This window comes from Cyanistes caeruleus, chromosome 18 (assembly GCF_971803275.1).
Source record: "Cyanistes caeruleus chromosome 18, bCyaCae1.hap1.1, whole genome shotgun sequence".
Lineage (NCBI taxonomy): Eukaryota > Metazoa > Chordata > Aves > Passeriformes > Paridae > Cyanistes > Cyanistes caeruleus.
Window position 1 is genome coordinate 3,164,512 of NC_141718.1, and position 25,060 is coordinate 3,189,571.

General features: G+C 47.7%; 3 protein-coding genes and 1 long non-coding RNA gene across 22 annotated transcripts in view; 1 reads left to right on the forward strand and 3 right to left on the reverse strand.

Annotated features, from left to right (window-relative positions):
* Window positions 1-2,536, forward strand: LOC147649879 (uncharacterized). Of its 2 annotated transcripts, none has more exons than XR_015277644.1 (2): window positions 1-262; window positions 1,362-2,536. It is a non-coding gene; the product is annotated as an uncharacterized LOC147649879 (long non-coding RNA). The 2 variants fall into 2 exon arrangements; XR_015277645.1 differs by having other exon boundaries at window positions 12-1,007.
* Window positions 1,327-2,931, reverse strand: LOC147649880 (uncharacterized). The gene is made up of 2 exons (XM_086855453.1): window positions 2,843-2,931; window positions 1,327-1,681 (listed from the first exon to the last, which is right to left on the reverse strand). Exon 2 carries the CDS (start codon window positions 1,642-1,644, stop codon window positions 1,510-1,512), a length of 135 nt encoding a protein of 44 aa, XP_086711579.1. The 5' UTR covers window positions 1,645-1,681; window positions 2,843-2,931; the 3' UTR covers window positions 1,327-1,509.
* A 1,670-nt stretch (window positions 2,932-4,601) lies between these two features.
* VPS33A (VPS33A core subunit of CORVET and HOPS complexes) lies at window positions 4,602-13,324 on the reverse strand. 2 transcript variants are annotated; one of them, XR_015277642.1, is made up of 13 exons: window positions 13,122-13,324; window positions 12,968-13,033; window positions 12,761-12,888; window positions 12,102-12,291; window positions 11,253-11,369; window positions 10,693-10,867; window positions 9,797-9,990; window positions 8,136-8,262; window positions 7,901-7,968; window positions 7,305-7,442; window positions 6,805-6,942; window positions 6,476-6,706; window positions 4,602-6,064 (listed from the first exon to the last, which is right to left on the reverse strand). XR_015277642.1 is itself a non-coding variant. In XM_086855422.1 (13 exons), the coding sequence occupies exons 1-13, from the start codon at window positions 13,221-13,223 to the stop codon at window positions 5,871-5,873; spliced, it is 1,806 nt and encodes a 601-aa protein (XP_086711548.1). In that variant the 5' UTR covers window positions 13,224-13,285; the 3' UTR covers window positions 4,602-5,870. The 2 variants fall into 2 exon arrangements, 1 of the variants encoding a protein (XP_086711548.1); XM_086855422.1 differs by having other exon boundaries at window positions 6,476-6,644; window positions 13,122-13,285.
* A 1,123-nt stretch (window positions 13,325-14,447) lies between these two features.
* The window catches only part of CLIP1 (CAP-Gly domain containing linker protein 1), a 60,897-nt gene continuing 50,284 nt past the window's right edge, over window positions 14,448-25,060 (reverse strand). For 14 of the 17 annotated variants that reach the window (XM_086855413.1, XM_086855406.1, XM_086855404.1 and 11 more), the window contains 6 exons: window positions 21,862-21,914; window positions 17,100-17,217; window positions 16,681-16,840; window positions 16,516-16,571; window positions 15,510-15,634; window positions 14,448-14,873 (listed from right to left, as the gene is read on the reverse strand). In XM_086855413.1, coding sequence (XP_086711539.1) covers window positions 14,651-14,873; window positions 15,510-15,634; window positions 16,516-16,571; window positions 16,681-16,840; window positions 17,100-17,217; window positions 21,862-21,914 — 735 coding nt within the window. In that variant the 3' untranslated portion in view covers window positions 14,448-14,650. Of the gene's footprint in view, window positions 14,874-15,509; window positions 15,635-16,339; window positions 16,572-16,680; window positions 16,841-17,099; window positions 17,218-19,704; window positions 19,726-19,917; window positions 20,009-21,861; window positions 21,915-25,060 lie in introns of those variants that run through there. The other 3 variants (XM_086855400.1, XM_023937307.2, XM_086855407.1) reach the window with 3 other exon arrangements.

Genomic DNA, 25,060 nt, shown 5'->3' on the forward strand with positions numbered 1-25,060 from the left:
GGGGTGCGGTTGTTTTGGGCGGGGCCAAGAGCGGCGCGTGCGCAGAGCGCGTGAAGCGGCGCGTGGGGCCGTGAGGGCAGTGGCGGGAAGCTGAGGCGGGGGCGACCGAGAAATGTCCTCAGGAATGTCCCCAGGGATGTCCCCGCGTCCCCTCCGCCCTCACGGCCCTGTGGAGCACAAGTGCTGTTGGGAGACACCTCCTCTGTGTTTCGCCGGGATGTCCAACATCGCAAGGGTCAGAAATAGGCAACAGTTTGCCCAGGTGATAGGAATGAGAAGGAGATTGGAGAAGATAACGATCTTGCCTAATTGTAACAAAATGCGGAATGTGTAAGAATTCTCTTTTAAGAAAGGCTGTTCTTTGATGTTTGATTTTGTAGCTTTCAAGCCTGATGAACAAAAATAGAGCAGCCAACAAGCTTAGAGTGATGTCCAGGTGTTAGAAAACCAAATTGGTGGTAGAATTGTGTTGTTAAGGTTTAGGGCTTGATGTATTTCAGTGACCTCAGATCTGGGAAAGGTGAACAAAGCTTGGGAAGAAGGATTTGGACAAAAGAAATGCAGAGCTTATGGTCCATGAGGACATTGGGCAGAACCCCCAAGATAAGGAAGAAATTAAAACAACCCAACTTTGTATCTGTGTTGAAAACAGCTCCATTGAGTAAAAGGGAATTCCAGCAGGAACAGATTGTGACCACCAGCTCAGAGACACCAATAATCTTTATTGTTCTAAACTACACGATGCTGCTTTGATTTTGGGTAGTTCCATGCTAGTGATAATCTCCACCTTCTCCAGCAAAGGTTTCCCATGCAATTCCACACAAAATGGCCTTCATCAATTAAATCTATTCTTCTTAGTTACAGCAGGAATTCCTATTTTCTCTCCTGATTTCAGAGACTCAGCCAGCACAGGTTACTTTACTGAGGCAGTGCTGTATTACACATTCTTCATCTAACTCTATGCTTTAAACATTTGTTCAAAAGCCTGGCACACCTGAGAGCTCCAGGTAACAACTCTGTACCTTGTAAAACCGTAGGGAGGGGGAAAACTTGTGCTGATTTGAAATGTCTTTTTTCAGGACTTCTAAAACAAATTACAAGTAATTTCTGTGTGTCTGCCTTCACACCCTTAATGAGGCAGAGCAGGACAAGGCAGGACTTGTTTGTAGAGATGTTGGAGTGGTGCTGCATCCTTGCCGTCCCCTGTGCTGCGCTTGGCAGGGTGGGAATCTCAGGAGAAAACTGGTGGGAGGCTTTTAAATAGTTCAGAGAACAGAAACAACCATCCAGGAGACACAAAGGATCTGTAAAGTGCATGCACAACGATACCTTTTCTTTTAACCTTTATTGTTTTTACATAGGAAAATAAGACCGTGATGAGGCAGCGACAGCAGAAAACTCTCGCAGGTTTGGCGCAGGGGGAAGGGGCCTCCATCCCGTGTGTGGAGCTGTGCCATGGAGCCAGGTGCCTCTGGAAAGCCCGTGGGAGCAGGAGCAGGGGCAGAGCCCTCATTTTAGCACCAGGAAATAGGTGGTCCAGCCGGCCAGCAGCAGCGCCCCGAGCAGCACTGTGTAGCTGAACAGCACGAAGGCCAGCAGCTCCCGCAGCACCTTGAGGAAGTGGATGGTGAAGGAGTCCGGCATGGCTCTCCCGGCTCCCTGGGGCTGGCTCCTCTTCGGCCTGGAAGCAGAGGGACGAGGTGAGTCTTCACAGCAGGGACACCACCCTGCCATGGGGGGAAATCCTGTGGTCAGGAGGGCTGATGGCCACCTGGAAGGTTGTTAGTGACTGGTGTGGGCTTGTTCAGAGTCCTGCTGAGTTGTTGAAAGAGAGTTTGGGATCTGATCAAAGTCTCCAGAGCAGGACTGCTAAGGAAGGAGATGGAAATACAGACACAGGCAGTGAGCACGGCCGTGGGGGTGAGGCTGGGGGGCTGTTAGAGTCCAGCTGGCTCCTGGAATCTCTCCCCTGGGGCTGTGGCTGTGCATCCAGGAAGCGTCAGGATCAGAGCAGCCACTGATGGTGCATTACCAAGAGCATGTTCTGATCAAAGTGGTCAATTCCTCCAAGGAAGCCACCATTAATATTTAATTCTATAATTGCATCTAATGGAGGTACTGGCACAAACTGAGCCTTTTGTTTAAGAATGACGAAAACTGAGGCTTAAATACAAGTTTGCACAGGCAAATATTTATATCTTGCGTTAAAAATAACCGTTAAATGGGAGGCATGGGATAAGATGCCTTAGAATTCATCTTCTAACAGTATTGTATAGTCATATGTACGCATTGCTTTGGGAGTGATTGCTCATTTGTTAGTTTAAATTAAATCTCAACTTTTCCCCTAAAGACATTGGCTTCTTGGATATGAAGCTGTGAAAACCCACTTAAAAATTCTATTATCTCTTCAATTTACATGTTCTTTTAAATTTTGATCGCAACTGTGCCTGATCAACAGTATTGATGGTTTTGGTCAAGCACAAAAAAGGAGTTTAAAATCAGACTTAGGATAAAAACTAACCCAAAAGAATAAAAACTAATCCAGAAGGATTATTTCACTTCTGAACAGCCCAAAGCCAGCTAAACTAAACTGAATTCCTCTCCTGCTACTTAGAATGTTTTTTAAGGAGCTCTTGTGATAAGGAATTCACATTTTGGTGTTGTTTAACAAGTTCAGCCATTCCATTCCAAGCTCAGGCACATGTATACAGTACAGGAGTTACAGCATTTTTAAACCAGCTGTGGTTTCTCTGCTGTTCAGAGCGTTACAGTTTTCTGTCCGTAGGCTGTGCGAGATTTCTGGTTATCTAGAAAGATGCTGATAAAGAAATAAACTGCTTACCCAGGCAGATGACGGGCTCTATTTCAGCAAGTTGGTGTTTCTCCCTAGTTTTGTTCTGCAGCTGTCCCTTTTCCAGGGGGGTTGTGCCGCAGGCTGATCCCGCCGTGATCCGGGAGCAGGAGCAGAGTGTGTGTGTGCAGCCCACACGAGGACTGAGCTCTAGGTGTGGTCAGCACCGGTTATGATCCGACAGCGCCGTGGAGCTCGGAGCAGCCAAACACTCCCCTTCTCCTGGGGGCTTTTGGCAACAGCATTTCCAGAGTTCCAGTGCCAGGGCTTGGAGTCACCAGATCCAAACATGCATTTGTTGAGATGTGGGGGTTTGCCTCTAACAAAACGTCATCTTACACGTTTTGTTCTGTTGTCTTAAAGGCTGCAGTGCCTCTTGCTCTGTTCCCTGAGTGCTCTGTGCTCTGTGAGCCACCTGGGGAGGAGGATGCTCACACACACCTGGGGCTCATCCCCAGGCTGGGGCTGTGGAGGCTGAGCCAGGATCTTTTACCAAAAGTCAGTGAGGGCTGAAGGCAGCATAATCCCTGCACTGTCCCCAAGTCATTGCTGTAGTGTCACCCTTACCCTCCCTCCCTAGGAGTCATCCTGACCTCTTGGAGCTCAAGTGCTTGCAGCTCCTTTGCAGTGAGGGGAGGAGGGAGCCAGGCTCTGTTTATTCTTAGCAAAACTGCTTCTGTTAATGTTGTATGAAGAGTAAAAGTCTTTTGGGGCAGAGGTTGGGTAATATTTTCTTTTTTTTTGTAGTAACACAGACAGCAGAGAAGGAAGATTATGTACTGCAAATCAAATCTCTTACCTACAAAGATATTATGATGTAGAAAATGGTCCCTTAATTTAATTAGGTTCTCTTGTTATCAAATTATTACCCACATGGTCAGCAGGGCCTTGGACAGAAGCAGAACATCATCAGCTGGTCAGGAAGCCTGTTAAATAGTAATTGCTCCTCCAGGGAATTGATCAGCGTCAGGATGGATTTTATTTTGTTGTTGAATAGTTCCAGGAAGGAGGCTTTGTCTAGGTGGAGTGGTTACTCAATGTGGTGCAGGCTGCAAGAAAACAGGCACAATGCTGGTGATGAATTCGGAGTTTGCCAAGTGTCTGGTGTAAACTGTCATCAAAAAAAGTTTAGCCTGTAGTGTTACTGATTGCTGGCCAGGGGAAAGGCGAACCCTTTATGTGTTTTCCTATATCCATCTTTATTCACCTGTGGTGTAGCTTTTACACAGCAGTAACCAGCCTGGTCAGTATTTCCTTGGGATTAGTTCAACTGTTAAGATTTGGGGGAAAAAAGTCTGGACATTGTGATACTACAAAGACCTTCAAGGCCAACCCAAGGACAGTCTGTTGCTCTGAGTCAATTTCTTGTTTTTCTCTGCACAGTAACATCTAATTTTTGATCCAAACCTAATTCAGTTTTCTTTTTAAATACTCTGAAATTAGCTTCTTTAAATGGAACTTGCAGAGCAAACAATCCATGTTTGCTCTTCTTGCATCACTTTAGTTGCAGCATGTTTTTTGTTGTCTACAAGTTACCTCCCCACCTGAAATAGAAAGTCTCCAGTGACTGAAATTGTATTTTTCCTTTAAAAGTTTAGAAATTCCACAAATACTTCCAATGGAGTATGTTAGGCGGCAGAACAGTAAAAAAAATTGTGTGAGCCTTAATTAAAAAACACCGGGCGTTAGAAAAATAGTTTCAATTAAAGTAATTCAGTTATTCAGTTGTCCTGGGACAGGAAGACAAGGATACAGCTACCACAGTGCAGGGTTTTATTTCATTTTTGTATTCCAGAGAGAGAGAGAGAATACAAACACTTCCAAAAAAAAAGATTAAATACATCTTTATTTTATTCTAGTAAGTCAGCTGGAGGACTTGGCAGAACTCATTCTTAGAAAATAAAACAGACCAAAACCCACAGTCACAACTGTGACAGCTTGGAAAAATTAAGGGATTTATTGGGACATATTATACATGATAACTAAGGCAGAAATGTTTGCTAAGGGAGTGATTTAAGGTGAGGAGTGGGCTTTCTTTTTAGCTGTCAAGAGTGAACTGGAGTGTGCAAGAGCCCCCAGTGGCTGCAAGGACAGTGCCCAGCAGCAGCACAGGCACCACCAAGGACTCTGCTCTGCCTTCCCAGCCTCGAGCCAGGAGCTGCCTCTTGCACACCAAGGGCCCAGCCACCAAGCCCATGGAAAATTCCATTTTATAAGTCTGAGCTCTACACCAGCTTGTGACAGCAAGTACCACAGTTTATAACCTGACCAGGGGGGTGAGAAAAGTGTCTGTTTTAAACCCACTGTTTACTGGGTCCCTGCTCTTGCTATTTTTGGCCCCTACACAGGGAGTGTTTGTGTGTCTTCAGCCATAAACTCAGGACACACTGATGTCATTCATACTCTGGAGGAGCTTTCCAGAGTCTGGTTGAAGTACCTAGGACAAAGAAGGTATCTCACAGTGATCCCTTCAGGGCACAAGTGAAGTACAAGGCTCAAGGATCACAGGTATAGCTGTGTACAGATCTCTGACTGACACATCCAATGCATCCATGGAATGTATCAGGCACCAGACAGACACAGACAGTCTGGGAATACTGGTATGAAGTCAGGAATAGAGAGCATCCTGCCTCCTCAGCACCTTAGGAGGTTAAAAGGCAGAAATCACATCTCCTAGCAAAGCTCAACTGAAAGAAAAAAAGCAGCAATTTGCCAAAGAGAAGGAGCAGGGCCCATTCCCACTGCCCCAGTGCTCAGCTGCCAGGTCAGACCATGAGCAGGGATCTCTCTCTTTCCCACTGTTTATCATTAGTGCCTTCCAACCCTGCTTGTCTACTTGGAAGTTCCACAGACAACTAGAACACAAGTGCAGAAGGGATGAGAGTAACTGCTCATGAGCTGGTCCCAGGAATTTCCTTCAGTGCTGTGTTTCTCCAATGGAGCAGCCGTGCCAGGACCAGCAGCTGACGTGCCTGTGTTACACAGGGCCTCTCACATTTACTGTATCTCACCACACAGCCTAGAATGGAGCAGGCTCCAGTTTCTCCATCAAGGATTTGATCCAGGTTGTCCCATTGATGAGTTTTGTAGTGGCAATGATGTACTCTGTGCCTCCATCCTCCATCTGGGACAGAAATCTCAGCGCGGCGATTTCCGCATACGTCACCCCCCCCAGGAAGAACACCAGGGTCACTCTGTTCTCACCGTGCTGACCTGTGGGTTCACACAAAAGGTCCAGGTTGGCTTGGTTTGATTTTTACAGCTCCCCTGCATCAACTGTCACTCAGACTCAAATTACCTGAATTAGTGGCTGGGACACAGAAATCCAGTCTGGTCCCAGCTCTGGAGTTGCTACAGGATGTGCTTCTGCTTTAGAGTGATGCTAACCCTCTTTCACTTAACATTACTTATTAAAATCACAGTGTAAGTTTAGGGTTTATTTTAGTACTCTGATGAGAAGTTAAACCATTTGTCAAAGGAGGGTTAGGTCAATCTAACACTGCTGTGGGACAGAGGGATGAGACAGAGACCTGGACTCTGCCTGCCCTGGTATCAATTTGCCTCATTCCCTGCTCAGAGAGATGCATTTCCCTGTAAACCACAGGAAAACAAAGCCAAACTTACGCTTTTTCTGCAGGCCTGTAGGGAGCTGCTGCCTCTCCTCGAAATGGGGCCCTGGCAGCATCTTCAAAACCTCCTCAATGCTGCGCCAGCCTGGCCGGGCCAGCAGCTGGGCCAGGCGCACGCTCAGTGGGGCGTAGCCGCTGTACACGTATGAGATGTCATTGGGGTTCTGGGGGACACAGAGAGAGGGAGGGAGCAGCAGCTCAGAGCTGCTTCATGCTGCAAAACAGCCTCAAAGAAATCAATAGCATTAAATAAAAAATGAGGTTTTCCTGCTGCACGTGATTCTGTAGTTAGAGGTAATGGTTGCTGCTGAGATGCCCGTTTACCTGCTCGTTAACATCATCCATCCACAGGCGCAGCGTTTTCCTGATCGTTGGGTAGTTATTCCTGCCACCTGTCTGGGGTTTCAGGAGTCCAGCCTTTTCCAAGTTGTTTAAGGTCAATATATGTTCATAGCCATAAGTCTGCAATATGAAGAAATGACCTTTAATACCATGGCAATAACCCATGAACAGTGTTCAAAACAGAAAAAAAAGCAAAGATGTTTGTTTAAAAAAAGTTTTTTAGTTACGATCTCTGTAGAGTATATCCAATTTAGAGTGTTTAAATCATAATAGTAAAAAGTGATATAAACTTCTGTATCAACATGTTGTAATGCACACAAGCACCTCCCAAGTATCAGCCCAAACAGAAACCCAGTGCTCCCTCTGTACACAATATTCAGGTGTAAGATGTGTCTGTCTGGAATGTAGAAGTTGAAGTATAGAGCTGAAGATCTGATGTGGATTTTCTCAGGAATTAATTCCTGTAAATGTTAGAGCCAAACCTGGAGAATCTCTCTTTTGTAATGGTCCAGAACCTTCTGCTTCAGTCCACTATTGCACACGGATTGCAAGCAAACGAGACGCAAGATCTTGATTAATGGATGTTTCTGAGCTATGCAGTCTTCAATGTAATTGTTAACCTATCAAATAAAATACATAAGCAGTTATTTAAAGAATTGTTAAAGTGCCCATCAGACCTGGATAGAAAGATCTGGTTTGCTACATCTCCAAAACAGCAAGAAAGAAAGAGCAGCTGCTCCCCACGTAGCTCAGGACCATGTGTAAAACAATGACCCAGCACTGGTTCCACCCAGGCTCTCCCCAGAGCATTTCAGCTCCTCACTCAGTAGCCAGACTTTGCCTGATGCACTGAAAAATTCTTATTAACCATCTTCTAAGTTCCACTGATCCCTCAGAGCACAGGGTGCCCCACAACAGGTCGAGCACCACAGCTGTGCACAGGCAGTGATGGGTAACTCAGAGATCCATTTCACTGGACACCAACTAGATCAGATGTTTCCTCTCTTAAAAAAACATAAAGAAAAAAAAAAAAGTCTTTTGAAGATGTAAGAGTGGCTAATTGCCTTTATTTACTTACCTTGTCTGTGTCTATTCCAGACATGAACTCTTGCTCCACTGTTAAATTATCAAAGAAATCTTCAGATGCTTTGGGAAAAGAATGAAAATCAATACAACAGCAACTGACAGCTTATGTTTTATATTTAACATTTCAGCAGGGATGCACTGGATGGAGCAAAGCCAGTTTTTGCCAGGCTGAGTGATGTCCATCAAGTTATCAGGCATCCTGCTGGATTTAAATTATTCCTACTCACTGGTGATGTCTTTGATGAGCTCTGCGATGGAAGTGTGGTTCGCCAGCGAGCTCCTCGCTGCCTGCATGTGAGGCAGCTGGGACACAAACTGCTTAATCTCTCCAACAGTCTTGGCGTGGTGCCTTTCCTGAAGAAATCCATCACTGGGGTTAGGCCTTGTTCACATTAGGAACACCAACCAGATCATTTTATCATGAAGAACTTTTACTGCACTCCCTGTAGGGAGTTAGAGCTATGCAGCCTTTTAGACAGAGGGTTTTAGATGTTTATACTGAAGCCAGAGCATTATCTGTAACAGCATTTGGATCATGGGGAGAGACAGCACATAATACAGCATGATCTGTTGTTTTTTATTATCCCAGTGTTGTAAATAATTTTATCCACATTTGTCTGACTCCAGCTCCTCAATTTCCCTACCAGGGACAACTCCCTTTTTCACACAAAGAGGAATTGGGCTGGCATGGTCTGCCATTCACTCTGCTTGGTGGCAACAGCAGGCCAGGTTTTGAGGGAGGATGTGCTGAAGCACCATGCAGAGTTCAGCTCCAGCAGTCTGCACTGCATTTGGGCTACCTGCCTCTTGCTGCAAGTTGGAATAAAAATAGTAATAATTTGACTCATATGTGAAGGATTTAAATGGGCAAGTGCAGGCAGGAGAGTCATGATGGAGCCTGTGATTGAGGAAGTCCTCTGCTGCCAATACACTGATGTTTCATTATCACCTATTACTGCTGACAATTTCTTAAAATTCTCTTTTTCTAACAAGCAGTATGAACAATCCATCTTTAGCACCTTGAGCACTAATAGTGCAGAAGCAGACCTGCACTGGGGGATGAGGCTGAGCAGTCAGGACTTCAGTTAAGGTACCACTTACCTCGTCTTAGATGTGGCAGAGATTAAGAGGCTAAAAAAGCACCCCCAATGAAATAAAATCAAGGAGTGAAACAAATTCTCTTGAGAGTCCCAACAAAGTCAAAAAAAATGGATCTCAATTTATGAATTATCAACAGGATGTTTTCAACAAAGCCACAAACATGCCCCACTCCAGATTTGCCTGAGGTGACACACAAGCATGAATTTACAGTTCAAACCTCCTGCAGGACAACTGCCTCTTGTACATTTCTGCTGTTTTTGATGCCAGCCATAATACTCTGTGAAAGTACCTTCTGGTTTTTTATTGCTTAAAAGCTTTTTCTCTGCCATCCTGAAGGGAAAAAGACCTTTCAGTGAACAGATAACAAGAGCAGCCAAGTGGCATTGATCAGCACACTAAAAATCATCTTTGGCTTCTTGCAGATGGAAGCAGCACCTGACTCCTGCAGTCTGAAGGGAACAATTCCTGTTATGGGATCTATGGGCTCACACAGCACAAGGGTGGGTTAGGCAAGCTTTGAGCAGAGGGAAAGCCCCAGAACAGAGGTGTGGGGAGAAACGAGGATCCACATTACTACAGGCTTCTTAGAAGGAGATTTGACCAACACCTACTCAGAACAGTCTGAGTGGAGCTGACCTCATCCCAGGGCAGGGGAACAGACAGGAACAGCTTCCTGGTTTTTCTCTGGATGGAGGATTATTTTGTGGGAGCAGCTTGAGCTGCCAGTCCCACTCCTGCTGCACAGAGACTGTGAATTATCTGATGCACTGCTGGGCACAGGCCTCACCTCAAAGGCTGCTGAGATGATCTTGGCTTTCTTGCTCAGCACTGACCCCACAGCATTGAAGTTCTTGTCTCGGATTTCGGCATAAAGCTCTTCCGCAGAGTTCAGCTGGAGCTTCTTGGGTTCTGTGGGGAGATCTTTCCCACCCTCACCCTGCTTCTTCGGGGCAAACTTCTCAGGAGGGAGTTTCACATAAGCTGTCAAATGCAGAGAAATAACCCTTGTAAGGACTGGAACTTCATCAGCAGAAGTTAAGATCAGGAGGCTGTGGAAACAGCTCTGAGTAGCAAAGCAGTATTGACACTCAAACCACTCAGTGGCTGTGTGTTAATTAAGGAGAGTCTCCCTGCACTCAGCCAAGGACCTGCACAAACACCAGAACCCAAGTGCCAGCTGCCCTGCTTTCAGAGAGCTTTGGAGGCAGCCCAGCAGTCAGCCCAGTCCAGTCCAACAGGAGGGATTACAGCCCATAAATGCCTCTCTAGAGTTTTCTTATCCCCTGAAAAGCATGACATCATTCTGAAAATGGCATTTCACAAATTGTCCCTGTCCCCTCAGTGTGGCAGGATCAGGAGATGTGACAGTGTGATCCAGGCAGGATGGATGCTGAAGGCACACACAACATTCCCACTCACACACTCCCTGTTGTGTCACTGTGCCTGCACCCAGCCAACAGCCAAAAGTTGCCCCTTCAGTAACCACAGACTGTACTTGGCTCTCCTTCCCAGCCAAAAAGAGCCAGAGTGGATCCTGATGGGCTCCAGCTTGGGACTGAACAAACCCCACATTGATTTCAGCTGAGCTGCTCCCACACCACATTTAGTGAAGCACAAACCCACCCAACACACTGCAATCTGCCCCAGGACACAGGAGACCCATCCCTTTCCCACAGGACTCACTGTTCTGAATCCCATAGATCTCATCTATCAGCCCCTCGTACGTCAGCTGCGTGGCCAGCGGGGTCAGCAGGTCCACGTTGCGGTCCAGCAACAGGAGGGTATCGAAGACGGGAAATATGGAATTCTGGCTCCCAGGGAACTCACGCTTCATCCTGATCATCATGTTGGCCACGTGCTGCAAGGAAATCACATTGCTCTGGTTATGGTGCAGGCCACAGCAGATGGATGTGACCTCTGGGCCCTGCAGGCACATACTCGTAAAGGAAGGGGATGGCAGGAGGTACAGACTGCCTGATGGATGGGGCAGGATGAGACTGAGAAAACAAAAGTCCTTCTCTGCTGCTCTCTGCAGCTCAGCAAGACAGCAATGGCCAAAGCACTGCTTGCACCTCAAGCTGCTCCCTCACCACAAAAATACCAATTAAACCACAGGCTGATCAGAGAGAAGCAAAAAGGATGTGTGTGTGTGTTATGGCTGAATTAAAATAACCTAGAAGTGCATTTAACCAAACACTCCTTAAGGCAGCTCCATAGAACAAGATGCATTTGTTCAGCCTCACCCGAGCACAGTCGCCCTTCCCGAAAATCTGTGGGATGGTTCCGTAGAGAGCCTGCAGCGTCATCAGCCCCTTTGCTGCATGGTACAGACTCGTCTGGTCGCTCTCCAGGTAACATTCCTAAAGAACAAGAGGGGTTCTGATGGAAGGTGTCAATCCAATACAGCTGCCTGCACTGCACAGCAGGGTCCATGGGAACAGTTCAGAGGAGACAAAGGCTGGGGACAAACTACGGCTGTTGGCATATATGGACCTTACTATCTGTGCTGTCACTGCATCAAATCATTGTTTTGATAACCAGACACTAATATTTTTGAACTCCAGACACAAATCCAGTTTGATGGAATAAAAAATGACTGGAAGGACTCTCCTGTTAATTACGCCAGCCTGAGCACCCAACACCTCATTACAGGTGCAAGCCCTGACACGTCCTCTGGGTCACACATAGGACAGAGAAGGCCAAGAAACTCCCAAATTGTCCTGTCCTTGGATGCAGCACTCTGGGAACACAGGACACACAGCTGGGATGTGACAGCTGTCAATGCTCAGTGCAGTGAGAACCATCACACACTCCCTGGCTGTGACTCCTTGTGACAACTGAGCGCTTTAAACCTCAGGAACGCTCCACTTGTGACAGTGACACCAGCAGCTCAGTGTAGTGACTGTACCTTCAGCATTTAGTGTGAAAACACACAGGGAAGTTCAGGCTTCAGGATCAAGCCAGGTTTGCTCTGCAAAGCCTTTCCTTGCTGTACAGGTCACTCACAAACCCTCTGAGAGCTGTTGCACCAGCACCAACACCCAGCACAAAACCACATCGCGCTTTCCCTCCAGGACGAGATGAGAGCGCACCTTGAAGGCGCTCTCGGACTCCATGGAGAGCAGGTCTCCGTCGAAGGGGATCAGGTCCAGGCTGTACTGCTCACGGTGGATGAAGGAGCCCAGCACGCCCTGCTCCTTCAGCCACTGCTCGCAGAGGAGGCTGCGGCGTGGCACGAACAGGATGTGGAAATCCCTCTGTGGAGAGCGGCCTCTGTCTTCCCTGGAAAAGTCGCAGCAGGAGCACAGCACACGGTCACTCACTGCACATGGGATCGGCACAGCCCACGGGCAGGGGGCACTGGATCCACACAAAACAGGAACGCTGCACTGGCTTATTGCCAGCTCCTGGACTTTGAGTGTCGGTGTCCAGCCTTGTGCAGCCACAGCTCTGACACCAGGGCAGGGGGACGTGGCTGTCCTGCAGTTCCCACAAGGCACAGCAATCCAAGCATGACTCCTTCCAGCTAATCAGAAGGAGCGTACATCCTCGCAGGGAGGAACGCACCCTCTGCATCGCAGCCGAGGTGAAGCCCCCCTGCCCAGGGTGCCTCGCACCCCGCTCAAGTCGCAGAGTGGCCGTGCTGCAGTTTGGTGTCTGCACATCGCTCCTCGGCCCCCGCACAGGTGTGAACCGCACGGTGATTCGGGCCACACCCGTCCCCTCCTCACGGCCGCCCCGCCCGCGGTACCTCAGCACGTTGTCCGTGATGATGTCCATCAGCTCCAGCTTGGGCCTGACGAAGAAGATGATGTTCTTGACGTCGGCCGGGGGCAGCCGGCCCGGCTTGAGCGTGAACATCTTCTCCACCTCATGCTCCTGCGTGGAGGCCCGGCCGTCAGCCGAGGGCGGGAGCGCCGGGGCCCGGCCGCCTGCCCCCGGCACCCGCGGCGCTTACCTTGAGCAGCGAGTACTGCGCGATGAGCCCGAAGGGACCGGTCAGGTACTCGTCCCACACGATGGCCTGCGGGAAGGGACGGCGGGGTCAGACCGGCCGCAGCACGGCTGGAGCCCGCCCGTCCCCGCTGTCCCCCCGGCCCCGCCGTGCCCACCTTGGAGCCCGCGCACTTGTCCAGGAACTCGCGGAGCTCGCGCCGCCCCGCCTCGCGCAGCGCCGTCAGGTTCACCCGGCCCGAGCTCAGGTGCGCCGCCATGGCCGAGCGCGTGACCGCGGGGCGGGACCGGGGGGCGGGGCCGCGCAGCCGCACAGAGCGCCGGGGAACGGCCCTGTGTGTCTGTGTGTCTGTCAGTGGGCCTGTCATGGGTGTGTGTCTGTCATGTGTGGTCACAGGCATCGGGCTGCACCAAGGAACTGCTTCCCCCCTGCGCTGGGCACTGCTGGGGCCACACCTGGAGCCCTGTGTCCACTTCTGGGCCCTCCATTCAGGGAGAACATTGAGGAGCGTGTCCAGGGAAGGGAACGGAGCTGGGGAAGGGGCTGGAGCACCAGGAGAGGCTGAGGGAGCTGGGAAAGGGGCTCAGCCTGGAGAAAAGGAGGCTCAGGGGGCCCTTGTGGCTCTGCACAGCTCCCTGACAGGAGAGGACAGCTGGGGATCGGGCTCTGCTGCCAGGGAACAGGGACAGCACCAGAAGGCTGGGCCAGGGGAGGTTCAGGCTGGATACCAGGAGGAATTTTCACTGTAAGGGTGGTTAAATATTGCCCAGGGAGGCGGTGGAGTTGCTGTCCCTGATTTAAATAAGGTCTGGACGTGGCACAGGTCATGTTGACAAGGTGGTGTTTAGCCATAAGACTTGGTGATCTCAGAGGTCTCTTCCCAGCTGATGGATCCTGTGACTTCCAGTGCAGCCCCTGTGCACCTCTGTCCCCACATGGAACCCCTGACACTCTGAATGGAAATGCAGAAAATACATTTTTTTTTTCCAAAATATAACTTTATTATATATATGCATATATACACACACACACACCACACTCACTATAGAGAAGCTGAAAGAATGCAAAACAGGGATGGCCCACAAACTGTCTCAGGTGTGCACAGCATACAGGTTTCCAAAAACCCCCAGCAGTTCCTTACCTGCCACATTTCCACGTTTCACACCAAACCACAACCCAGAGCTCACGGCACCGAGCGACATCGCAATCAAAGGAGTAAATAAAAATAAAGATGAAATATTTCTCAACTCAGTCCAGTGTCAAAAAAAAAAGCTTAAAAATCTAAATGTACAAATTCAGCCTTAAAATGGTTTAGTGCAAATATGAAAATTAACAGCATATTTTTAAGGTATTTAAATAAGCTTTAATATAACTCTAGTGCTTCACTCCTATACATGTTTTCCCACCAATAGATCCAACAGCACAGAGGCATTTCCTATTAAGGGCTGGACAAACCCAGAACCTGGGAAGAAACAGCATAAAGTCACTTGTTAAATCATTTATTTATCTTTCACTGAAGTTTGTTAAAAAGGGATGGGGGAGGGGGGGTATTTATTAGTGGAAGAGCAAAATATTTATGCCTGTAGGGATTCTGGAGCGGGCGGGCAGGGGAGCGAGGGGCCCCTTGTCCTGACATTCAGCACAGGCGGCTGCTGGTGGTGCAGAGTCCGTGGGGCTGTCCCAGCATCAGAAGGTCTCGTCGTCGTTGCAGTCGGCCGTCCAGTGGCCGAACACCTCGCACGTGTCGCAGTAGGGCCGCTCCTCGCGCCGGCTGCCGTGGTGCGCCGAGTGCGGCGGCTCCTCCAGCGCCTGCGCCTGTGTCGGGCAGTCCTCGGTGTCGTGCAGGTCGAAGCAGCCGCAGATGTCGCAGAAGAGACGCGGCTTCTTCTTGGACTGGCTCTCCTCCTCACTGCAAGAGCAGCACCGGCACGAGTCAATGCCTCTGTCACACAGCAGCAAGGCCCACGGCCCTGCGGTGAGCTCGGGGTTACTGACACCCAGGAAACGCCACAGAGCTCAACCAAAAATAGGATACAAACCCTTCTCCACCACCCTGCAGTGCCCCCACAATCCCCTACACTCTAATATTTACTGAACAAACTGCTGTTTGTGCAAATATTTGCACAGAGACATTTAAAGAAACACACGTGAAGTAGTTTTTCTTTTCCCTTAAGAGAGCTGAAGTCATGGCACAGCAAATAGGTTTTAGTTCTGTTTCTCTGGATTGGTTCCTCCCATCCCAACACAGCTACAGCCTCTTGGGAGCAAAGACTCTTCTGCACTTGCAAAGGGCCAGATTCACCAAGTCATACAACACACGTCACGATACACCAGTGTTTGGGACTGATAACTGCAGAGCACCGTATGCACTCCCAGTTACACCACAGTGTAAAGAGAAGGCTGGATTCAACCACTGAGCTCCAGGGAAAGCTCTGTCTGTCCCTCCTGACAGCTGAGATCAGGCTGCTGGTGCATCGTGCAGCTCCCAACCCACTCTACCAACAGCTCCCAAAACAAGAGCCAAGGCTTCCTTTAGGATTTGTACCTGTCATAGTTATTTATCTCCTCTTCATTGCCATTGAGGGCTGCTTCGCACATTCTTTGTATTTTCAAGTTTAATTCTTCATTCCTCCTTTGTAGATCCACTATCACTGAATTCAGGAAGTCGATCTAGGAGAGCCAAGGACAAGGACAGTCAGAGGGGCAGGGGTTTGGCACCTCCCCCAGCCCCAGGGTTCAGCACTGCTGGATGTAACCAAGGAACACTTGGCAAACAAACAGGAGGAAAGAAGGGGAACCAACCTCGCCCTGGTGGAAGGAAGGGTTGCCATCAGCAGGTGAATTCAGGGAAGCAGAAAACCAGAAAAAGATTGGTGGTTAGTGTATATTCATGACAGTTCTGATGGCTGCACAACAGGGAAGGACATTTTTAAATCACTGTGACTGACATTAGTGATTTAACAAAGGCTTTTATCATGAGCAGAAGGTGACTCTCTTCTAACCATATTTTCTAGGCATTTGTTGGCACAGGCCCCTGTGAAGCAGCACTTCACAAGGTCACTATGACTGTCCTACTCTGAATCACATCTTCCTGTGCCAGCTGAGCACCTTCCTTCTCCACTGCTGCCAGCCCTTGTTCTGAGTCCAGTTCTGCAGTGCTCAGAGGTCCCCAGGAGCTCAGGGAGCCCCTTTCTCCAGGATGGCAAGCACCAGCTTCAGGTGGGTCACAGCTTTTCCTCATGCACATCTAAGAAACCTTTGGAAAGGTCAAGGAGCAGTGAGTGCTCTGCTGGCTGCAGTCTGACAGACTGCAGGGCACAACTTGCCACCCTAATTTCCTGCTTATTCCCTCACATTCCCATGATCTGAACTGTTTCTCCAGTATCACTCATCACTTGATTCTTAATATTTACTGTCACTGACATTTCCCTTCATGAGGGGCTACAAGATAAATCTGCCCATTAAAAACCTGACTGACAAAACCCGGGACTGTCTTTGGAATATTGCCCTCTCCTACAGCCCCACTGCTGGCTTAGCATGCTCATGTGCACATCCAATACCTGCTTCTCTCTTGCAATTTCCTCCTGAAGCAGAGTAGCAGCGTCACCTTTAAAGGAAAAAACCAAACAAGGTACAATGTGACTCCGGCCATGGCTCAGTCAGAAATCACATCACAGGCTCTGAGGGCACCGACACTGGAGTGGCTCTCGCTTTACCTGAGGGGCTCATTACAGTTAAAGGCTGCTCATTGTTTTCCTTGAGTTTTTGCTCCAAGTTCTTCACCTTTTCCTCAAGTTTCAGTTTGTCAGACTCCAGTGACTTCACCACTGACTGCAGGGTTTTTGCAGAGGCGTTTTCTCCGCGGAGCACCGTGATCTGGAAGAGTTGTTTGACAACACTTGGACCTTCCAGCACCAAGCCAGAGCACCGAGGCCAGGGCCCTTGAAGCAAGGGCTGAACAACCACCAAAACCCCGTGCCAGGAATCACCTGGCTCAGCACAGGCAGCTGAAGATTTGATGCTAAGCTTTAACTATGCCACACAAAAGAAAAATGATCAACCAGCTCTTTAGGAGCCAGCACAAAGCCTCTGGCTGCAACTTAAGTGAAATTGAAATCATCCATTCCTCATTTACCTCATGTCTGAGTTTTTCCAGTTCCTCATCTTTTTGTGTGATCAAGGCACTAGTAACATTGATGGATTTCTGTAGAGATGCTCTCTCTTCATCAATTTCTTTTTTTAACGTTGATTCTCTAAAAGAAAATCAAGTAAAACCAGAAGTCATCTATTGAATGGGTAACTGTAGCGGCCCAAAGTAGTTTCATTTAATTTCAAGTATTAAACTACTTAAGAAGTGGTTCTTAAAAAACAAATTACAGTTTACTACTTGACTAAGGTTTTGTATATGCACAAACATTTCAGGTGTTACAACTATGGAAACAAAGCAAAAACTTTACCTAGGTAGTACATGCCAGAATCTGCATAGCACCGTATCCATTTGAATTTAAAGGAGCAAGTTAACAGACTGGGGAGATACAGGATAAACAAACATATTGCACAATGTTCCACAAAACCTAACTTGAGAGTTTTGTTACTTCTTGAAAATTACTAACAAGCAACAAAACAGGCATGCAAAGCTCATTGTACAAGCTGTCATGCAAAGCATGGATGAGGCTGGAAATATCAGCTGGTCCTCACTAATTTCAGTGACATCATCATTTCCTGCACCTAGAGAAACCACATGGGATTTGTTTTACTTCATGGGAGAAAAGTTAAAAAGAAACCCTCCAAAGCAGGCACAACTCCCTTCCATGTACATATGTCCAGCTTTCCCAATATTTTCCATGGATCTAACAGAGATACAACTTCTGCCTACAGCTCCTGCCTTAAGGCACCACTGCTGTGACACCTTCATTGAGTAACTGTCCTCTGATGGCAGGAGCATTGCTGCAAATTTCCTTACAAGCTGAATGATTTTGGTTAAAAAAGAAAACAACAAAAAAGTGACTTCAAACCGTTTCCTTTTCTCCAGAAGGAACTGGCTCTTCCTCTTGAAGAGTCGGTGCAGGCAGCAGTGCTGCAATAGGCTCTGAGCTCCTGCAGGGATTCTAAACTGCACTACACTCCCCAGTGCTGCTGAGGGATCAGGAGCAGAGCCCATCCACGTGGGATGATGCTCAGGAGACAACTATCGAGCACAAATGGAAAAGTTTCCATCTCTGTGGTATCTACAGTTAGTGAGAGCCATGATACCCAGACCATGAGACACAGGAAACCTCACCCACTTGAGATAAACGGGCAACTCAACAATGAGAGCACAATCAATCAATTCTTTCATTGTTCAGATTGTACTCAGGAATGGAAGCAGCAAGTGGAGAATCTGGGGTTTAGAAAAGCTGAGGCAGCTATCAAACGAGCACCAAAATTTGATTTGGTTTTGGTGTATTTTTACAATGAGAGAATCAACAGAAGTGGAAACACAACTTGCAGACTGTGTGATCTTGTCTTCAAATACAAGTTACAGTCTTGATAATAAAACCCCAAAGGGCACTGGCATGGAAAGACCCCCTGGCCAAGCCTGAATCAGCAAAGCACTCAAAGCTCCACAGCCACCTCCGTGTTCTCCTGCAGGATTCCCAGCCCCGCCTATCCCGTGGTTTCCAGTGCTTTACTGCGTGGATCAAAGGCGCATGGTGGTGTGGGAATGGATGTGCCACCAGTGCACGGGGTGCTGCTGACAGAGCAGAGCTGCAAATCCAGGATTTGCTGGGAAGTAAACCCTGAGGACATGTGGGAATCACATCTGGAAGTTGCTGCTCACAAGCTCTGCTGCACCCGAGACTTCTCCCGAGCGTCCCCGTGCTGTGCACGCAGCTGGGGAAGGGCAGATGGAAACCCCAGCGGCTCAGCCCATGCTCAAGAGCTTGTGATTCAGCCAATGTTTCCACTTGGTCAGATCTTCATGGAGAGATCAGGACCAAACAGATGCTTTTGGCACAAATGTGGTTAATTCGCCGTTTGTCGGGCTCGGCTTCAACCACCACAACGCTGAGGTGGTTGAAAAAGGCAAACAGGTTGTAAGGATAGAAATAAAATATTTACAGACTCAATACAGGAGCCTCGAACGCTAAAACACAAAGGGAGAGAAAGGAGAGAAGAAAAGAGGAGAGAAAACAAGAGGGGAAGAAGATCCCTGTGCTGGAGCTTTGGGTTTTCTTTCCCTGGACAATCTCTCCAGTGGGGGACCCAAAAACGCTGGAACTGGAGAAGCTACAGCCAAGGAAGGTGCTGGTCCCTAAGTGTGGATCACTTCCAGGTCACTTCCAGGCAGAGTCTTGGCTGCTTGGAGCATCGTGTGTGCAGTGGGAGTCACACACAGAGCAGGTGCTGAATAGGAAATAACTGCACTAGGGGAGCTTGCAAGGAAAATCTTTTGGAAACTATTTCTTTTATTTGAAAAAAAAAAATAAAAATATTTAGTGAACTTAAACTTTTTTCCTGCCAATTCAAGTTCAAAACATCTGCTTACCAGCAGGGGGGAAATCAAAACAATAAAAATGACTTTTTCATTTAGATGACATTTTAAAACTTCACTTTCTTGAGAAACTTAAATCAGGTTCTGAGCAGTGAGTGGAAGTCGTGGGAGAAAGGGGTTTGTTTTGATTTAACATTAAAAAAAAAAATCACCCAGATTCTTCCCTTACTGCAAAAATAAGAAATTCTAAGAATGAAGCAAATACCTTAAAGTGCTACTGGGTAAGCTTTAAAAATGCAAGATAACAAGAACCACATGTTAGAAACATGGAGTACAAATGCAAAATACTGTAAGGAAGAACAATATTTGCACCAATGGCCTTTTCTGTTTTGATAAAAAATATATAGATTTTTTTTTTCATTATATATATATATATATATAGAGCTGAGTGTTTTACAAAACAAAAGCAAGACACCAAGGGACAAAGGCAGCCAAAATATGTACAACAACTTTACTAAAAAAAAAATAAATAAAATTATTTATTGTAACGTGGATAGACTTTCTTGAGTCTTACCATTAAAGACACACAGATATAGCAAGGGAAGCAAGGGCAGGAAAGGGAAGAGAGAGGAATGAAATGAGTATCGAGAAACAGCGAAGCTCAAAGACAGTCAGACAGCAACCCACACTGAACCCAATGAGCTGAGCCACACAGAACCCCCCACGATCCATCACAACAAACTCCCAGCACTCCCAGCTGGATTATTTCATACAAGGGGATGCTAAAACAGAGGGAGAGAATTCCTGGGGGTGGAAGGGAGGTGAGAAATTCACCACGAGAGATTTGACCTGACTGAAACACAAAGATGGCTCTTGTTCAGCAGTTCGAATTCTTAAGCCAAAAGGAGGAAATTATCATCTTCCCTTCACCAAGTTCTGTGCAATTTGGGAATTTAGAGACTTTTTTCATTATTTTTACTTAATTAGCTCTTTCTTCAGCCAAACTTTTTTCAAGAGCACTGATGCCACATGTTGACATGTTCTGAGCCCCAATGCCTGCAGTTTTTCTCAGCCAGGCTGCTCCTATTCCTCATTTTCCCCTGTTCCTGTTGCTCATTTTCCTCTTCTACTGCAGTTTATTCAACACTGCTGAGCAATGTCATTAAGTCAGTCACAAACTGGGGCATCTCAGTGTAACCCACTGAAGATAAAGTCATGATAAAATTCACTTCACTGATTTCATAATTGTCTGAATTATTTCAGGCAGCTCACCCAGAGTAAAACAGGAGAAGGAAGATCAGAGCCACCACACACCTTCCTCTGTAGAACTTACAAAGAGTTTGTCTTTGAAAATGTTCTCTGTGAAACAGAACTGCTGGAAAGTATTGAATGACTTGGTCCCCACTCCTTCCTTCCTTTCCTCAAGTGACTTCCAGGAGTTACACTACTGAAAACACATTTTCAAACATGTTCAGTGATAGGCTGGTGACGCAGCTCGTGAGGCTGGTTAAAGCTGGAGGTTCAGCTGATCCAACTCTGACATTTCCTGGGGAAGCACTGGCTTGGGAAACACCCCATGTGCCTGCTGGCCTTTGGAACAGCAGGAGATAGGACAATCCCCTCCCAGAGAACAGAGTGTCAGGGAATGAGGAAGGGAACAGTGATAATACTGAGTGGCCAAGGATGTGTGTGCATAAACACCCAAAAGCCACTCACTGTTCTTTGTTGTGACCATTATAAATCCAGGAAATTTAGCAGGGGTTGGTTTGTTTTTCCTGGAACAGCCGAGGTGTCGTGGGGAGCTGTGTTGTTCTCTAAGGATTTATGTAACTGCTTTTGGAAAGGCCCCATTTCCCTCAAGGCACAGGGGCCAATCAGCTTCCCATGCACACACTGCAGACACTTAAATTTATGACTTGGGACCTTTCCCTGAGCAGCAGTTTACAAAGGGATGCCCCAGTCACCCAGGACAAAACCTCCTGGCATTTAAAAGCAGTGCTGAACGAGCTGCAGTAACCCACAAGGAACTCAACAGCCCAAAGCCATGAAAGCAGCGAGTGCTCAGTAACTTTTCTTTCCTCTTCCCCTCTCCTCTAATAACCTTCCTCAGCATCACTGAACTGTCCATTATTTTTCAAGAGCTCGCCGGGTCAGATCTGTGCATGCACATTTTATCAGACTGAGGGACAATCCAACATTCCAGAGCAGACTAAAACCAAACATTAAACTGGCCACTGCAAATAAGAATTACCACAATGTGGGAGGTGTGGAACTAAAGCAAACGTGGATGGTTCCATCTCTAATCCAACGAGTGCAACAACTCAGCACTTTTAACCATGACACAACAGAAAAAACAGCTCTTAGCAGTGTTTTTGTGTTCCATTTCTGTGGGGTTAAACACACATCAGCAGGAACAACTTACCTCTTTTTCATCTCTAATAACTGGTTATTGAGTACTGATCTCTCCTCTTCCAGCTAGAACACAAGTACAGACAGACTCCAGTTAATACTACAGATTGTTTCCTTAGTATAAAATATCAGAGCATCATTATCATAAAATAAACGTGGGAGAGGCTGCAGAGCCCCCAGATCCTCAAAGCAGCAGATTTTCTACTGGCACAGCACATGCACCCAAACACAAACTGTTCAGTGACCAAAACATCAGCTAGTGAGGGCCTGGAGCTCCTTTACGAGCATTTCCATGTCCTGTGCACACAGAAGAGGTGTGAGACCAGCGTTAAAGGATATTTCCAGACCCTCCTCACACCCCCCAAGAACCCTTTGTGTGCCTGGCCATTACTTTTAGCCCAGCACTAGGGAATTGCTGGGTTTGTTGTGCTGGATCATTGTACCACTGATCTCTATTTGTTACTGTCCTGTTATTCAGAGATAAATTATTGATCCCAAAGCTGTTGGTCTCATGTTTGTTATCACATCCTGAACCTGTAACTCAGTGAGGCCACTCTAAAGCCCTTAAAACCTGCAAAGCCTTGACCTGCAATTATTGTTGTTGGGTCTAAACTGGGTTAGGAAATGCAAAGCAAAAAAACTGCAAAGGCTCAACACAGAAACACTGGGACAACTGATCTTCTGAAAAGGTTAAGAAAACAACTATTTTCCAGGTAAATTATTTACTTTTCACCATCTTCTCCTTCCTTCTTATTCAATGGCCAAAGCCAGAAATTACTGCTGTGAGAAGTGTCTGTACCAGAACTCCCTGAGCACAGGCTCTAGTGGGATTTCACAAGCTTCCAGGGTTCATCCACCGGGTCAGGAACACATACATTTATAATGGCAACCTCAGAGCCCTGACAACAGCTCCTGTCCCTGACAGAGGGAATTCTTACAGCGCTTTGCAGATCCTGAGGTTTGGCACAGAAGGTGTTAAACAAGTTTCCTCGAGCAGGCAGGGTGTCTGCCAGCCCCCAGCTCTCAGCTAAATGCAGCTCACTGAGAGCAGCCATCTCCTCCACATTTCCTGACAAGTTACCTTCTCCTTCCCTGTGCTGCAGTGCTGTTAAACCTTCCAGGTTTGGCATTAACCAGGATCGTTTCACTGGGCTTAATCAGAAAACTTTATTGATACAAAAATCAGATACTAGAAGGGTGTAGAGAGGCTTCTAGAAATAATTCATAGAGCAAATCAAGATGTGTCTCTCAAGGCAGGTGAGCACTGTGGGACAGCACAGCAGCCAAGGCACTGGGGGGGTATGGCCAAGTTCTACCTGCAGGTCAAACCCAGTCAAAACCCAGTTCAACCAGCAGCACCCCCATGATTCCCAGTTTCTCTCCTGTTTCCTGCCCAGAGGCAGCCTGTGTGAGCACCTGACATCTGTGCAGACTGGTGACAAAAAGGGACAAATATTACAAGTCTGAGAAATGTTACACCCAGGGAGCTGCAGCTTCGGCTGCTTCTCCAGACCCTGGTTGTGACACCTGGGTTCCAGGCCTCTCTCCTCTGGCAGATCTCCAGAGTGAAGGGACCCATCTCCTGCCCACCACGCTTCCCAGTTGGTTTTTGGATTCCTTGCCCTCTGCCAGCACAGCCATTTCTCTACAGTCACACTCAGCACCCTCGACGCAGACCTTGCACACCGTTAATAAAAGATGGGCCAGTTGAGCTGCTGGGTATTTCTACACCTTCTCCAATGAACTTCAAATGCCTGAGCAGGTCTGAGGCTCCCAAAATGCCACAACAAATAATTTGAAGCCAGGAAAGTTCCCTGAGCTCAGTATCTATCTGAATGTGACTCTTTAACTAATTACAATCAGCTAATTATTAATGGATCAATACAGAAAAGCTCCCTCAGCATCTTTGGCATGAGACACTTTAACCTTTAGATGTTCAGATAAATCATTCATGAAACGGGATTCATTAATTTTGCAAAGTGTGTCACAAGCAGCCACAGATTCTCTAACCCAATTGACAACACACTTGTTAGAATTTATGTGGTTACCACAGCAACAGCTCAAAATTCCCAATCCTGTGTTTCCCATTCCTGATGCATTTCACAGGTACCTGCACAGACCCTCTGCAGCCTGAGCTCTGCTGCATTCTGCTTTCCTCCCCACTGCCCAGAATTTTGGGAGCACCATGTGCAGCTCCTGGACAATCCTGCTGTGGGAGACCCTTCACTGCCAGCACAGACACTCCTCCAAAATCTGCTGGAGGATTCTTCGTGGTGACATTTTTCCTGCTTCCCACAGAGAGCCTGAACCCAGGGAGCCCAAAGCCTGTGGCCACTGGTGGCTGAGCACAGTGTGACAAGAGAGGGGAGGTGTTGGGACACCAAAGGCCTCTCCCAGGCTTTTGGGAGGCCGAGCTGTTCACCAGATCTCACAGCCCCATTATCAAATACGACATTTGGGAACTGCAACAGGCAGCATTCCCACATTCCCAAGGTTCAGATCACACTCTCCTTGCAGAAGGGGACACTGTCCAACACAAAGGGCTGAAGAAGGCAAACAGGCTGTGTATCCAAGCTCCAGCAGATCCTCCAGATCCTTGCTCTTGGAACCATCTACTCACAGGCAGGACAGGCTATGGAGCGGCCGAGCTGACACTATTCCAGTTAGAGGTGATGGACTCATCCCTGTGCTTCCCACACCACAGCTGTCTGTCCTGGCAGTGAGAGAGGGATCCCTGCTGACAGATCCACAGCCAGCAGGATGCACACAGCAGGATTCCTTCCCAAGGTCAGCTGCAAACAAGGGAGGCCACAGACCGAGTGCAGTGACCGCGGCCAGCCCGTGGCTCGGGGGCTGTGGGGTCCCTTCCCTTGGGGCCTTTCCGGGTGACAAAACACAGAAAGGTTTGACCAATGCTGCCAAATCCTTCTAAAGTTACAACTCTCCCTGAAAATAACAGGTTGCCTCAAGGACTCTGAAATAATTTAGGAAACCCTGTGGGAGAGGGGAGCAGCTCCCACTGGCTGTTTGGGATGTGCTCTCCCCACTCTGCTCCTCAGATGGGGAATGAGTCAGTGCTGAGCCCACACGTCTGGGACTCTGCTCATCACCTCCAAAGGCTCTTGAGGATCAAGGAGCCTGAGCATTACTCCTGCCAGCAGCTAAAAGGATTTACAAACTGGCCAGGGACATCACCCATCCTCAGGACTTCA

Excerpts from the sequence above, each read along its gene's own strand:
- LOC147649880 (XM_086855453.1), bottom strand. The coding sequence starts at position 1,644 with ATGCCGGACTCCTTCACCATCCACTTCCTCAAGGTGCTGCGGGAGCTG.
- VPS33A (XM_086855422.1), bottom strand. The coding sequence starts at position 13,223 with ATGGCGGCGCACCTGAGCTCGGGCCGGGTGAACCTGACGGCGCTGCGC. Across the intron at positions 9,991-10,692 it reads GATCTATGGGATTCAGAACA|CTTATGTGAAACTCCCTCCT; the intron begins GTGAGTCCTGTG and ends TGCATTTGACAG. Across the intron at positions 7,969-8,135 it reads GCTCATCAAAGACATCACCA|CATCTGAAGATTTCTTTGAT; the intron begins GTGAGTAGGAAT and ends CTTTTCCCAAAG.